The sequence below is a fragment of the Hyperolius riggenbachi genome, chromosome 1 (genome assembly GCF_040937935.1).
Source record: "Hyperolius riggenbachi isolate aHypRig1 chromosome 1, aHypRig1.pri, whole genome shotgun sequence".
Classification (NCBI taxonomy): Eukaryota; Metazoa; Chordata; class Amphibia; order Anura; family Hyperoliidae; genus Hyperolius; species Hyperolius riggenbachi.
Window position 1 is genome coordinate 119,596,982 of NC_090646.1, and position 15,221 is coordinate 119,612,202.

Below are 15,221 nucleotides of genomic sequence, written 5' to 3' on the forward strand. Positions count from 1 at the left end.
CTAGTGATGCCTCTGCCTGCTCCACCATCCATTCAGCTCCACTGAGTTGCATATAAGCCGAGGGGGTAACTTTTTAGCAAATTTTTGTGCTGAAAAATTAGGTTTATATGCGAGTATATAAGGTATGCACTTTATTATTGAGTACTAACTGAAACCGTGTTCTTTCCCTGGTTGAGAAATAGAACATTAATAGTACAGAGTCTCATATTGTTTCCAGTACAAGAAGAGTTAAGAAGCTTCGGTTGTTATCTATGCAAAAGAGCTTCTCTGAGCTTTCCGACTAATTTAGTCAGTGAGCAATGCTATTTTCTGAAGCACTTATCTCAACATGTCTCTCACTGTTTCTTGTTTGTTTAAGGTTTGCTGCAGAGCTAATGACTCTTTGTACTTTCCTGCTCTATTTCATAGTTTCAAATACAGATTGTAGTTTGTAAACTGCAAATATTAGAGAATGATGCAATGCTATGAAAAAAAATAAAGCTATATAACTGAAAATAAAAATTTGACACTCTTTTCTTTGCTACTAATGTTCTATGAATTATCCGTACCACACATACAATTCATTATATCATAAGATTTTTTTGCTTCAGTGTCACTTTAATGGGAAAAATATATTGCAGCCTCCATATACCTTTCACCTCGGGTTCACTTTAAGACTCTCACTGGTCAAGCAACTCACTGCAGAAAAAAAAACCTGTATGCAGCTGATCATGAGCTCTGGTTGGACAAAACCGTGTCAGGATTAACTCCACATCTTCCTTTGTTATATACTGAAAAGAATTTGTAGCTTGGAATGATCAAAGCAGTTTCACAATTAGTTTTACTGTGAGCTGCATCTCTCAGGCTATGTTGGCTTTTATGAGTCAAACCCGGCCTAGCTGAGAAAATATTTGCACCTGCTCGCCTACTCGTGAGCAGTCCTCGAGATACAAGTAACCTTCATCTCCGAGGAAAGATAACCCCCAGCGGCTGAATGTTTGTACGCCTCGGTTCACGGCATTAAAACAAATACACAGGTTTTTGTGTTGACTTATCCTCCATAAGCTTTATTTACACTGTTTCACATTTTATTCCTGGCAGTGAACTGTTTAATTTGTACTGCTAAGCCTAATTAAGCAAATTCCATAGGGATCCTGCCATGTCAGATGTAAACCGTGTTAATTCTGCTGTGCAGGGCCTGCTTGGAGAGAAATATGGAACCATCCGCGTCCCGGGGGAGGTCGAATCATCTGAATTTGAAATGATTCTGGATGCAGCCATCGAGGCCAAGCTGGAAACGCGAACCCTGGAAGAGTGGTACTGCCGAGATGAGAACGCTGTCCCCCCTGCGTATTACCTCAGGCCGAAAGCAGAAATGCTGAAGAGTCACAATAACCCTGTGAGTATTACCCCCGACCTGAGGCCTGCATCCATTCCTGAGACACTCAATACAGCTTATGAGGTGGTGCTTTGCCACAGGTGGGAACATTCATTGAGAAGGGCAGTGTTTCTGTGGAAGGAAAACAAAGGGTTCATGAGATTAGCAGACTTTTAACAAAGTACCAAAGTAATCATTAAAATGTGGCCTTCCTTCAGACAGCTACGTATGTACACGGTTGCATGCATTATGTGTAAAATGTTTTAAAGGGAACCTTAACTCAAAATTTAAAAAAATGAGTTTCACTTACCTGGGGCTTCTACCAGCCCCCTGCAACCATGTTGTAACCTCACAGTAACTGATGGCTCCACCGGTCCCCCGCCGCCATCTAGTTTCGTGTTTGCCAACTCCCAGTTGGCAAAAACGAAACTAGATGGTGGCGGGGGACAGGAGGAGCTGTCAGTGACCCATTAACAATTAAATTTCCTAGGCGGTTGACCACCCAGTCCAATCGATCGGAAATGATCGTTTGGGCTTAAAGTGCATCAGAGATAAACTTTTACTCATTGTATAATTGTGTTCCGTTGAAATAGTTTATACGGCATTCCTCAAGCCAAATACTTTTTTTGTTTTTGTTTTAATACTCTTAATTCCCTATAAACTAAACAAGCCTCGCCCATAGCTTCTCCAGAATGCCTTGACAGTCTCAGCCTTAGTAGCAAGGGCTTATGAGAGCTCAGTCTGGGCAGGAGGAGGAGGAGGTGTTACTAGCTAGAAATTTCAGAGGCAGAGAGGAGCGAAGTTTTCACAGGCTGAGGGCTGAAGATGCAGATCAGCTTGCCTGTGTGTAATGTGACAAACAGAACATGGCCGCTCTCATTGTATCACAGAAATAAATAATCATATACTGTTGAAGCTTTTTGCAGCTAGATTTGCTGTATAAACTATCTTAACTTTAGGTAAGATATACAGTTATAGACAGGTTACTTGTTATAGTTAGTTTTTCATCTTGGATCCGCTTTAACAGTGGAGGGTAAAATAACAAGCAAGCCAATTTGAATAAAATAATCATTCTGAAATTCGGAACGAATGATAAAACGATATATTTAATGGCGCCTGATCTGATAGATCGTACAGTTGATGTTTAGGAAGATTGTACACCTTTACCTAAAAATTAACTTTTAACTCCAGCTGGTCCCATGATGCAGACAGCCCTGCCCCTCCACACGTTTATTTATTTATTAAGATATTTATATAGCGCTGACATATTACGCAGTGCTGCACAGAGTATATTGTCTTGTCACTAACTCACAATCTAGTCTAAACTACCATAGTCATATGTCTATGTAAGTATCGTGTTGTGCATGAATCATAGTCTAGGACCAATGTTAAGGGGAAGCCAATTAACTTATCTGTATGTTTTGGGGATGTGGGAGGAAACCAAAATGCCCGGAGTAAAACCCACGCAGACACGGGGAGAACATACAATCTCCTTGCACATGTTGACCTGGCTGGGATTTGAACTGGGGACCCAGCGTTGCAAGGCGAGAGCACTTTTTCTAACAGAGATCAGTTGTTGAATGTGGGACAACTGAATGTTCTACATCTTCAATGACTTAACAGCACATAGAATTTCTCGATATGAGTATGGGAAAGAAGTATCACTGTGAAGAGATGTATGAGCCACCTCTTAAAGAGGAGCTTTAACCCAGGATTGAACTTCATCGCAATCAGTAGCTCCTTACAGCCTCGCACTCACTTATCATACTTGATAAGCCTCTCCGCGTCTTCTCCTCTTGTTTTGCTGTGAAAGTCCTTGATAGACTGACATCTCTGGCCCCGGACCTTTTCTGCCTTTTTCTGCGAGACAGCACTGGGTTTCACGGAACCAATTGTAAGAATCTATACGTTGGTTGCTATTGGCAACAACACTACACCTTCGTTCGGCACCATATCACAGAAAGTGTGATAACTCGACTCTCATCACAGCAACAGCATGGGAGATAGAACTCCTCAGACGTCATCAAAGTCTCAGGAGTTTATTCAGTTAACAGATATACAGACGCTTATCTCTACACAGCGAAGCAATTGTTCTGTAGTAAGTCTTCTTTGCGTTACAGCTCTTGGTTCCATTGCATGGCAACCAGGTTTTCTCTTATGTTACATCTATACTACGTGGCACTTAGGACTATATACAGCATACAGTTAGATAATATGACAATACATTACAAAAAGAGTAAAGGGTTGGAGTCATCAGCCAGAAGTCAGAAGCAGTAGAAGAAGTAGGCCTTTCGGGAGCTTGTTACCTCTTCTTATACAAAACTCTAAAGAATTAAATGTGACATCATGTGAGCAGGGACGGATCACTAACTCATCGCCTGCTATTGGCTACGCCCCTGTGAGAGACCCCGGGGTATCATGACAAGCACAGTCTTTACTGCGCATGGCCTGGAAAATCCCATGTTCCAGGCACCGGACATCTTGTTCTGAGGAATAACTTTGTTTACTGTACTTGGCTCGATGTTTACAGAACAAGACTGCCTATCTGTCTATACATCGCGTAGCCTTGTACAGTCCGAAACACACTGTTCTTCAGTGCTTCTAAAGGTATACTCTGCAAATCAAGTATTTTAACTAACCTCCGTTAAAGTAACTGAGGCCTACGAATTCAATCATATAATACTTAAATTCTAACAGACATCAGGATTTAGCCTAAACTGTGGGCAAAAGACATGGTTCCCACCAGGAACAGAATTCTCTTCATTTACTATATAACATTCACTAAAATCAAAATGTGGACAGTACAATACATGTTATGTAAATAGATCAAGTATTTATCTACTTATATATGTGTTTTTTCCCTGACATAGTATGGCTAATTCTACTGCTTTAATAAACCAAAGCAATTTTCACCTGGCAGCACTCCTTCCATTCATTCGCCTATAACTTTATTACTACTTATCACAACAAAACAATCTATATCTTGTTTTTTTCGCCACCAAGTAGGCTTTTTTTGTGGGTACTTTTTGCTAAGAATTATTTTATTCTAAAACTTTTAACAGGAAAAATAAGCAAAGAATTGAAAAAATTCCTTACTTCTCAGTTTTCGGTCATTATAGTTTAAAAATAATACATGCTAACGTAGTTAAAAGTTCAGTCCCTAAGGTTCATTCATGTATTTTTTTTTTATTTGTAAATTTTGTTTTTATTTGTTTAAAAAAAAAAATTGGGGTTAACTATTGGGGAGTGTGGGAGGTTAGGGGTTAATTTAACATGTAAAAATAAATTCTAAATAAGTCCTTTATTGAAAAAACAATGTATATATAATTTTATATTTTGGCCACAAGATGTCCTTGCCACTCACTTTCTTATGCGTAGTATTACTACACATCGAGGAAGTGATGCGTGGTTTTGTGAATTATGTTGCTGTCTCATTGATGGCTGCGGTCATTCACACAGGGACTTAGATCAATGAATGAGAACTGTGTTCCCATGCATTGATCTAGTGGCTACCGATCAGCGGTGGTAACGAGCGTGGGGGGGAGCGGGAAAGGACGTGATAGCTATGCCCCTGCAAGAAGTTATGGGAACTTGCAGGGACGTAGTTACTCGTCCCAGGGGAGGGAAAGAGGTTAAGGCCTGTACTCCTCACTGAGGCCTACCTCCACCACCTGACATAATACAGAGAATGAGGGATCTTGATACCTGATAGTAACAGATCAGCATTCTCTGGAGTGACAGTTCCTCTTTGGGAACCACATTCCTCTGTCCCTCTTTACATTTGTCCCGCTTTTAAATATGTTTTTTACTACTGAAAAATGTGTGTTTGACTCTAAATTTTATTACTTTGTTCCCGAACATTAAGAGTTTGTGTGTGTGTGTGTGTGTGTGTGTGTGTGTGTGTGTGTGTGTGTGTGTGTGTGTGTGTGTGTGTGTGTGTGCGTGTGCGTGTGTATGCGTGTGTGTGTGTGTGTGATTTTTTTTTTTTTTTTAATGTTAATATGAAGGAAATCGAAAAGTGGTAGGAAGGATCACTGTGGTTTGTATCATAAAACAACATCTTTCACATAAACCACTTCCCGCCTGCCCCTAGAGAAACTAAAACCTGCGGGTGTCCTTTGATCTGTAGTCCTGCCGAATATATTTTTATGAAATCTTCTTTTTCCTGCTAAAAGTGCAAAGATAGTACTTTTAATACATATTACAGGAAGTGGCTAAAGTGGTATTATCATTAAAAAAAAAAAAATTGAACACAGTAAAAAAATATATAAAACACTATAAAACTGCTCTGATGCCTCTTGAATACATATTCGCACCTCACCGAAGCTGACTGATATTGCCCACTTCAGGAAAAATTATCCGATGTACTCTTCGAAAAGTAATTAGTCAGCAAATAAAGGAGAAAATGCTGCCACATTATGTGCGTTTTGTGTGGAAACGCTGCCTCATTTTGTGTATTTTGGGGGGAAATGCCAAACTAAATGAATTTTGTGGGGAAATGCTGCCAATTATGTGTATTTCTGGGTCAACCTCTGTCTAATTATGTTTTGGCCTCTAAAAAACGTAGGGGTACATAAGCTCCGGAATGACCCACAAAGGGGTATGTGGGCTGAAAGGTTGAGAACCACTTCTTTAGACTATAGATGAAGTTTGATGATAATACCACTTATTTGTGGTATAAGTGACTAGGGGTGTGATGGGGGCGTGATAAGAGCTGTGACAAGGGCGTGTCTTTAAGTTGTCCCTCTTTCATATCTCAAAAAGTTGGGAGGTATGTGGGTGTGAAAGGGCCAGTTGGTTTCAATAATTACCTCAATGCGCTGTAGGCATAGAAATAGTCTTCAAAAAACTATCCCACCCTTGAAACAGCAAATACTGAGTGGCTAAAATAGAGCCTGATCTGTTCCCAGCTGCATCTTCTTTTCCCATGGCACCACCTGAGCCACCTCATCTCACAGGACTTGTAGCAGTAGCACCCTCAACTGGTGACTTCATTATAGGAACAACGAGATGTGGGCAGTTCTGTTCCTATAAACCACCCCCCTCCACCCTCTATGCAAAGCCCTGCCACTAGCACAAAACTCCTTACAGCCACGATTCCTGTCAAAATAAGGAAATTGGGCATGGCCTGAGACATCCATTGCCTGCGTCAGAGCAGGAACGGCTCTAGACGTGGATTATTCAGCATTAAGCTCCGAGCTGTGCCCTTACAATCACCTTTCTTCTTGTAGAGCTAGTAATACAAATCCTGTGTTTTCATTCAGCAGCCTGGGATTTGAGCAAACATAGTAGACACACGGCATGGCTTTATCAGGCCAATTGGATTCCACTCCTTCATTCTGCCTCTTAACCTCATAACATTTCAATATTTACATGTTCATTACTAATTCAAGAACAATGTGCTTTAGCGGAACAGAAAAAGCATTAGTTCTAGCAATTGTCATGGAACAATGACTATACCACAGAGCAGGCTTACCTATTGGTGAGCGTACACCGTGTCACCTAATGAAGGGCTTCATATTCCCTTTAAAGGGACACAAAGTAATGGCTATACAATATTTCAAGTTCAGCTGGTATTATATTTGCTATTTCATGTGTCATGTTTGTTTATTAAAAAAAGGAGCCTGGTCATATAGTAATTGTATAGTGCATACAGTATAGCTGCTTAGCACCCAACTCTCTTTCCTTAGTGCTTGGCTCAGTTCCAGGGAGGCATACATGTAGAAAAAAGGCAAAAAAAAACCAAACATATCCAGGCACATCACCTCAAGTTAGGACATTTAAATAAGTTATTAGGGAGGTGCTCAAGGGGGTGTGGCCAGCAAAATGGCAAAAGAGAGTTAACCCTTTGCACACTCACATGCAAATGTTCAAACAAATGCATTCACAGGAATCACTCATCCAGGCAGGCGCCACTGCTATACTTACAGCTAAGTTAAAAGCCGGGGTCATAGTTACAACATAATGCATTCCCTTGCATAGTCACCTACACTGCGCAGAAGCCCTAATAACTTATTTAAATGTCCTGTGTTTGTGTATGTGTTTTTTTCTTGTAACTAAACCTTTGTGGCCGCGTCGTCCTGTGACATCTCATTTGGGGGCGATGGTATAGCGATCAGCGATTTCCCATCGCGAGCAGCGTTTCTCATCCCCGCAAGGGGACATGAAGACATGGCAGCTAAGCGACTGCTTCTAGGCCCGGCTGAAACGACGCAGTAAATCAGGATCAGAACGCAACATTTGGGTAATCGACAGTAACCGTGCGATGCTAAACGCTCCCATTCACTTGAATGGGAGCGTTTAGCTGACAAGTCGGCTAAACGCTCGGCGGTAAACGCCGTCAAGTGTCCATGTAAACCAGCCCTTACGCTGGTGTGTAAATGGTGGACATGGATATATTTTGTTGGCTCCCTTGTGAGTTTAGTCTGATGTCTGTCCCAGGAGAGGAGTCAGGATATGTGCTCCTAATCTTTTAGATTTTGAGTGTTTGCATGTCTGCACTATGCATGTTACAGGGCCAGAGTTGGGACACCAACCAATACCTGGGTACTTCTGCACAGAGTAGGTGACTATGCAAGGGAATGCATTCTTTTGTAACGAAGACCCCGGCTTTTAACTTAGCTATAGGGAGAGCAGTGGTGCCTGGATGAGTGATACCTGTGAATGCATTCGTTTGACCCTTTTCATATGAGTGTACAAAGGGTTATCTCTTTTGCCATGTCATAAAGGTGTCTGGAAAAAAAGGATGCCTGAATTACCATAGTAAAATATTGGTAATATTTTACTATGACCTGAGCTAACACTACACTCACACAGAACTCTTCCTCAACTAATGCCCCATACTTAACTTCCTCTTCTGATGCCTTACCCTTCTTCTACCAATATCTAACCCTTAGCCTCCTGTGGTGCCTAACTCTTAATTTAACCACCCCCCCTGGAGGCACCTAACACTCAACACCCCGTGCCTAACTCTCAAAAAAACACACACACACACACACACACACACACACACACACACACACACACACACACACACACACACACACACACACACACACACACACACACACACACACACACACACACACACACACACACACACACACACACACACACACACACACACACACACACACACACACACACACACACACACACACACACACACACACACACACACACACACACTATTCATTGCTGCAATGTGCATAGTGGGTAGCTTTAGGACCACTATTTTATCAGGCACCCAAATTTCTGCGCTTTTATCATTGCTGCGAGTGGCGGCACCCTTTTTTCCAGGACACCTCGGACACCCTTTTTTAACGGCTTTGAAGTTGCAGCATCTGTGAAATGAATGCAATAGTGAGAAGATTCATTTTCATGCTGCATAAATTTGCCTACAAAATTTGCATAATCTTTGCATTTCACCGACCTTTCCTTCTGCTTTATCTTTTTTTAAAGTTTATTTAAGATTACTTGAGTTCCAAAGGATACAACTAAAGTAAATGATAGACAAAAAGAGACAATGGGGCAATTTCCACTTGAAGGAGCTACTGTGTGCCAGAACAGGACAGGAAACATTTGTTGAAAGCTGGTGTTCATCTTTAATGGAGTCCTGCACACAAAAAATGTTGAGGGTTTACAGGTGAAACAGCTGTAGAGTTCCAAATACCTTGTGTTCATTGACTGGTACTAATGGGAAGCTAAAAATAACACTGGACATGCCTAGAGAGAGACCAGGCGGTGATCGGGTCTAGGTGCCAGCTACTGTAGTGTACAATAAATGATAAAAGTGCAGTGAAATATGAGCAAACCTATTGTGGAAGCACATCCCCATTCTGAACAAGTCTTGAAACATTTCCATTTATTTCTTAATCTATTAAAATAAAGAATGCCAGTTGTGTTATTTTTGGTTTGCTGGTGTTTATGCAAATAGGGCTTTGTTTTATGATGTATTCTGCTGTTCTCGTTCCCCGGCATTAATGCGTAACTGAGAAGTCTGTTAGGTAACCTTGCAGGGGGGGTCTGCCTGTTTAATAGATAGCCAGCCTTATAATGAGTTCCCAGTCAGTGGGGTTTTATGGTGCTAGAGCTTAGAATTAAATGCCATGCATGGCTACCTGAGGAGAGGTGAAACATTTCATCTGAACACCAGGGCAGTTTCTAGGCTAAATAGCTTGCAGGGCGAGGGTATAAAAATCTCCCCCCCCCCCACCCCACCCTTCTTTCCTGACTCGAGCATGCTGTTGGGATGTGGTAGACAGAGGTGCACCCCAGCATGAGGGTCTTGGGTAGCCAGATGTACCTCTCACCCCTACCCCAATATAGGTAGCCAGATGACCCCAGCAGTATAGGTAGAGAGAGATGTCCCCTTAGTATAGGCTGCTAGTTGCTCTCCTCCCCCTACATTACATTATAAAAAAAAAGACACACAGACATCCCCCCCCCCCCCCCCATATGTCAGATACACACACACACAATTATTATTTACCAATTAATATTTAGCACTGACATCTTCCAAAGTGCTGTACAGAGTATATTGTTTTGTCACTAACTGTCCCTCAGAGGGGGCTCACAATCTAATCCTTACCATAGTACTAGTAGGATCAGCACTAGTAGAATTAATATCACCCATTGCAGTCTAGGGCCAATTTAGGGGGAAGGCAATTAACTTATCTGTGTGATTTTGGGATGTCAGTGGAAGCTTGAGTGTCTGGAGGAAACCCAAGCAGACAGGGAGAACATACAAACTCTGTGCTGAAAGTGCTGGGATTCAATTAAAATTTGTGACAACATTAAGAGGAGAGGTACCTACAGACACGAGATAACACACACACACACACGCAGGGACATGGACTGAAGCAAAATAACACACAAACTCACTGACGCACACGCACGCACACACACACACACGGACTGAAGAAAAATATCACACACACACTGTACACAAACACTCACACACACACACACACACACACACACACACACACACACACACACACACACACACACACACACACACACACACACACACACACACCCAAGCAGGGACATGGACTGAAGCAAAATAACACACAAACTCACTGACGCACACGCACGCACACACACACACACACGCGGACTGAAGAAAAATATCACACACACACTGTACACAAACACTCACACACACACACACACACACACACACACACACACACACACACACACACACACACACCCAAGCAGGGACATGGACTGAAGCAAAATAACACACAAACTCACTGACGCACACGCACGCACGCACACACACACACACACGGACTGAAGAAAAATATCACACACACACTGCACACACACTGTACACAAACACTCACACACACACACACACACACCCAAGCAGGGACATGAACTGAAGCAAAAGAACACATACACTCAGTGACGGACACAATACACACACTCACTGACACACACACTGCACACACTCACTGACACACACACTGTACACAAACACACACACAACCAAGTAGGAACATGAACTGAAGCAAAACACACACACACACACACACACACACACACACATACATACAGGGCCATGGACTGAAGCAAAATAACACACTCACTGACGCACACACTGCACACACTCACTGACACACACACTGTACACAAACACTCACACACAACCAAGTAGGAACATGAACTGAAGCAAAACACACACACACACACACACACACACACACACACACACACACACACACACACACACACTGAGGCAAAATACATTCACACACATAAAAACACACAGATATCATTCACAGAACACAGAGGCAGCAGGTCAGATGGGCATAGATAGAAACATTGCTGCAGATCTTCACACATTCTTCAAATGCCCGGGATCTGACCTGTGGCTGCAACTAAATCTCTCTTCCTCACCCAGCGCTTCTCTGCCTCTATTGCACAGACTTCTCCTGCACAAACACAGTACTAATCTGTCTGTGTCTGCAGGTCTTTGATCTTCACCCCCATCAAGCTCAGCGGCACGCACCGTGGGGGGCAGAACTCCCACACGCAGAGATGGACACAGCTATGGGACAATAGAGGGGCAGAGTGCTGCGGAGTGCGGACAAAGGAAGACAATTAGAGCTCCCTGAGCTCAGAATGAAGGTGGGCTGTGCTGCGCCCACCTCCAGTCCTGCGCCCCGTGCAGTTGCCTGCCTTGCACGGCTGTAGAAACGGGCATGCTGAACACCTTGGTCACATTCTTTCTGTGTTCATAAGAAACAATGTAAACTTACAGTTTTAATTTTTTAGGCATATATGGTATATATATAAATAATATACATACAGGATATTCTCAAAAAATTAGCATATTGTGATAAAGTTCATTATTTTCGGTAATGTACTGATAAACATTAGACTTTCATATATTTTAGATTCATTACACACAACTGAAGTAGTTCAAGCCTTTTTATTGTTTTAATATTGATGATTTTGGCATACAGCTCATGAAAACCCAAAATTCCTATCTCAGAAAATTAGCATATTTCATCCGACCAATAAAAGAAAAGTGTTTTTGAAACAAAAAAAGTCAACCTTCAAATAATTATGTTCAGTTATGCACTCAATACTTGGTCGGGAATCATTTTGCAGAAATGACTGCTTCAATGCGGAGTGGCATGGAGGCAATCAGCCTGTGGCACTGCTCAGGTGTTATGGAGGCCCAGGATGGTTCGATAGCAGCCTTAAGCTCATCCAGAGTGTTGGGTCTTGCGTCTCTCAACTTTCTCTTCACAATATCCCACAGATTCACTATGGGGTTCAGGTCAGGAAAGATGGCAGGCTAATTGAGCACAGTAATACCATGGTCAGTAAACCATTTACCAGTGGTTTTGGCACTGTGAGCAGGTGCCAGGTCGTGCTGAAAAATGAAATCTTCATCTCCATAAAGCTTTTCAGCAGATGGAAGCATGAACCCACTTTTGAACCAGAAACAGCGGCAGAAGTGCCTGACCTGGGCTACAGAGAAGCAGCACTGGACTGTTGCTCAGTGGTCCAAAGTACTTTTTTCAGATGAAAGGAACTTTTACATGTCATTCGGAAATCAAGGTGCAAGAGTCTGGAGGAAGACTGGGGAGAGGGAAATGCCAAAATGCCTGAAGTCCAGTGTCAAGTACCCACAGTCAGTGATGGTCTGGGGTGCCATGTCAGCTGCTGGTGTTGGTCCACTGTGTTTAATCAAGGGCAGGGTCAATGCAGCTAGCTATCAGGAGATTTTGGAGCACTTCATGCTTCCATCTGCTGAAAAGCTTTATGGAGATGAAGATTTTATTTTTCAGCACGACCTGGCACCTGCTCACAGTGCCAAAACCACTGGTAAATGGTTTACTGACCATGGTATTACTGTGCTCAATTGGCCTGCCAACTCTCCTGACCTGAACCCCATAGAGAATCTGTGGGATATTGTGAAGAGAAAGTTGAGAGACGCAAGACCCAACACTCTGGATGAGCTTAAGGCTGCTATCGAACCATCCTGGGCCTCCATAACACCTGAGCAGTGCCACAGGCTGATTGCCTCCATGCCACACCGCACTGAAGCAGTCATTTCTGCAAAAGGATTCCCGACCAAGTATTGAGTGCATAACTGAACATAATTATTTGAATGTTGACTTTTTTTGTTTCAAAAACACTTTTCTTTTATTGGTCGGATGAAATATGCTAATTTTTTGAGATAGGAATTTGGGGTTTTTATGAGCTGTATGCGGAAATCATCAATATTAAAACAATAAAAAGGCTTGAACTACTTCAGTTGTGTGTAATGAATCTAAAATATATGAAAGTCTAATGTTTATCAGTACATTACAGAAAATAATGAACTTTATCACAATATGCTAATTTTTTGAGAAGATCCTCTATATAAATAAAATATAATATTATAATAATACATCAGAGGGCAATAAAAAAGCTTGGTGGATGAGCGTTTTGTTCCTAGGCCTTCTCAAAGGACTAGAGGACATGATCTGTGCATGGAGGAAAAACGTTTTAGCCATTTATTTAGGAAAGACTTCTTTACAGTAAGAGCGATTAAGAAGATGTGGAATGCATTGCTACAGGAAGTAGTTATGGCAAATTCTATACCTGCATTCCTTGCATTGAAATTCAAGTAGTAAAGAGGTCGGCACCACTCCAAGCATCAGGAAAAGCTCTTTTATTGCATCACCATTGTGGCTTAACAATGACAAACGTTGTTTCGGGCATAGCCCTTTTTCAAATTGCAACAGCCATATACAAACACACATGTGCAGTGCCTTAAATACCCCACCTCCACTAAAATCACCAATCGGTGACTAACTGGGCGGACTCCGCCCAGTTAGTCACCGATTGGTGATTTTAGTGGAGGTGGGGTATTTAAGGCACTGCACATGTGTGTTTGTATATGGCTGTTGCAATTTGAAAAAGGGCTATGCCCGAAACAACGTTTGTCATTGTTAAGCCACAATGGTGATGCAATAAAAGAGCTTTTCCTGATGCTTGGAGTGGTGCCGACCTCTTTACTACTTGAATGCTTTGAGCACCTCAGTGGACGCAGAGGTGAAGGTCGAGGCACACTCATCTTCTTTCTGGTGTGGAGCTCCTCCTGACTACAGAGTGTATAACATTCCTTGCATTGAAAGACATCCATGGCTACAATTACTAGGTAATGCCCAGTGATGTTGATCCAGGGATTTCATCTGATTGCCATCTGGAGTCGGGAAGGAATATTTTTGCCCTTTTGGGGCTAATTGGACCATGCCTTGTAAGAGTTTTTCGCCTTCCTCTGGATCAACAGGGATATGTGAGGGAGCAGGCTGGTGTTGTACTTTGTTCTCTGGTTGAACTCGATGGACGTAAGTCTTTTTTTCAACCCTAATAACTACAGTATGTAACTATATATATATATATATATATATATATATATATATATATATATATATATATATACACAAATACAGGATATGTTACTATTCTTATCCTTTGCATCAGCACTATAGAATAAATAATATGGGATGGAAGTTGCACATATAAAAAATACAGGGGAATCGCAAACGCAAAAAAATTAGAATATTGCGCACAAGTCCATTTACTGTATATACTAGAATACAAGTCGACCTTGGGCTTGATTCACTAAACCATGATAAGTCATATCACGGCCGTTTTCGCGCATTTTCCAATCAGTCCAATAGTTGTCGCTTCTGTCATATTTCTACTACCTACTGTAATTGACAGCAAAATAGAAGCTAAGTAATTTATGGCTCGTTTTACTCTGGAAAAAAACATACTTCTTATTTGTCTCTGTTTGCACATATTTAAAATTGTATAATTTTTCCCCATACTGCCCCTTTAAGCTGGAATTTTTTATTGACTCAAATATAAGTCTACCCAGCAAAGTTAATGGCTGCAATTGGGACTCAGGAGGGGTTAGTGACTGCACTGCATACAGTATTGAGCCATTAACCCCTCCTGTCCCTTATGTGCAGCCAATTCCTTCTCCAGGCCCCCAAGTGCTGCAACCATACACTCCTTTTATGAAGCTCAGTATTTCCCCTCTGCCCCTTTCCTTGTTAATTGTTGTGGGCAGGAGGAGTTTCAGTATCACTTACCACATTGTAAATTGCTGCAAATGGGAATGTCACTATTAGTACACACTTTACTCAGTGTGCTCAGTGTTGCCTGTGACTCGTGTATAAGTCGACCCCTATACTTTTATGAAGTTAATCAAACCTAAATTTCTAGACTTATACTCGCGTATATACACTTATTTCAGTAATTCAACTTAAAAGATGAAACTGATATATGAAATAGGAACCCTTTGCAGGTGTTTTGGATTATTTGGCTGGTTAGAGTCTGACAC

General features: G+C 41.8%; 1 protein-coding gene across 1 annotated transcript in view; it reads left to right on the forward strand.

The window, feature by feature from the left end:
• The window catches only part of NWD2 (NACHT and WD repeat domain containing 2), a 287,412-nt gene that overhangs the window by 257,212 nt on the left and 14,979 nt on the right, over nt 1-15,221 (forward strand). Inside the window, exon 4 of the mRNA XM_068278436.1 lies at nt 1,175-1,378. Within this exon, the coding sequence (XP_068134537.1) occupies nt 1,175-1,378 (204 nt within the window). The remainder of the gene's footprint in view (nt 1-1,174; nt 1,379-15,221) is intronic.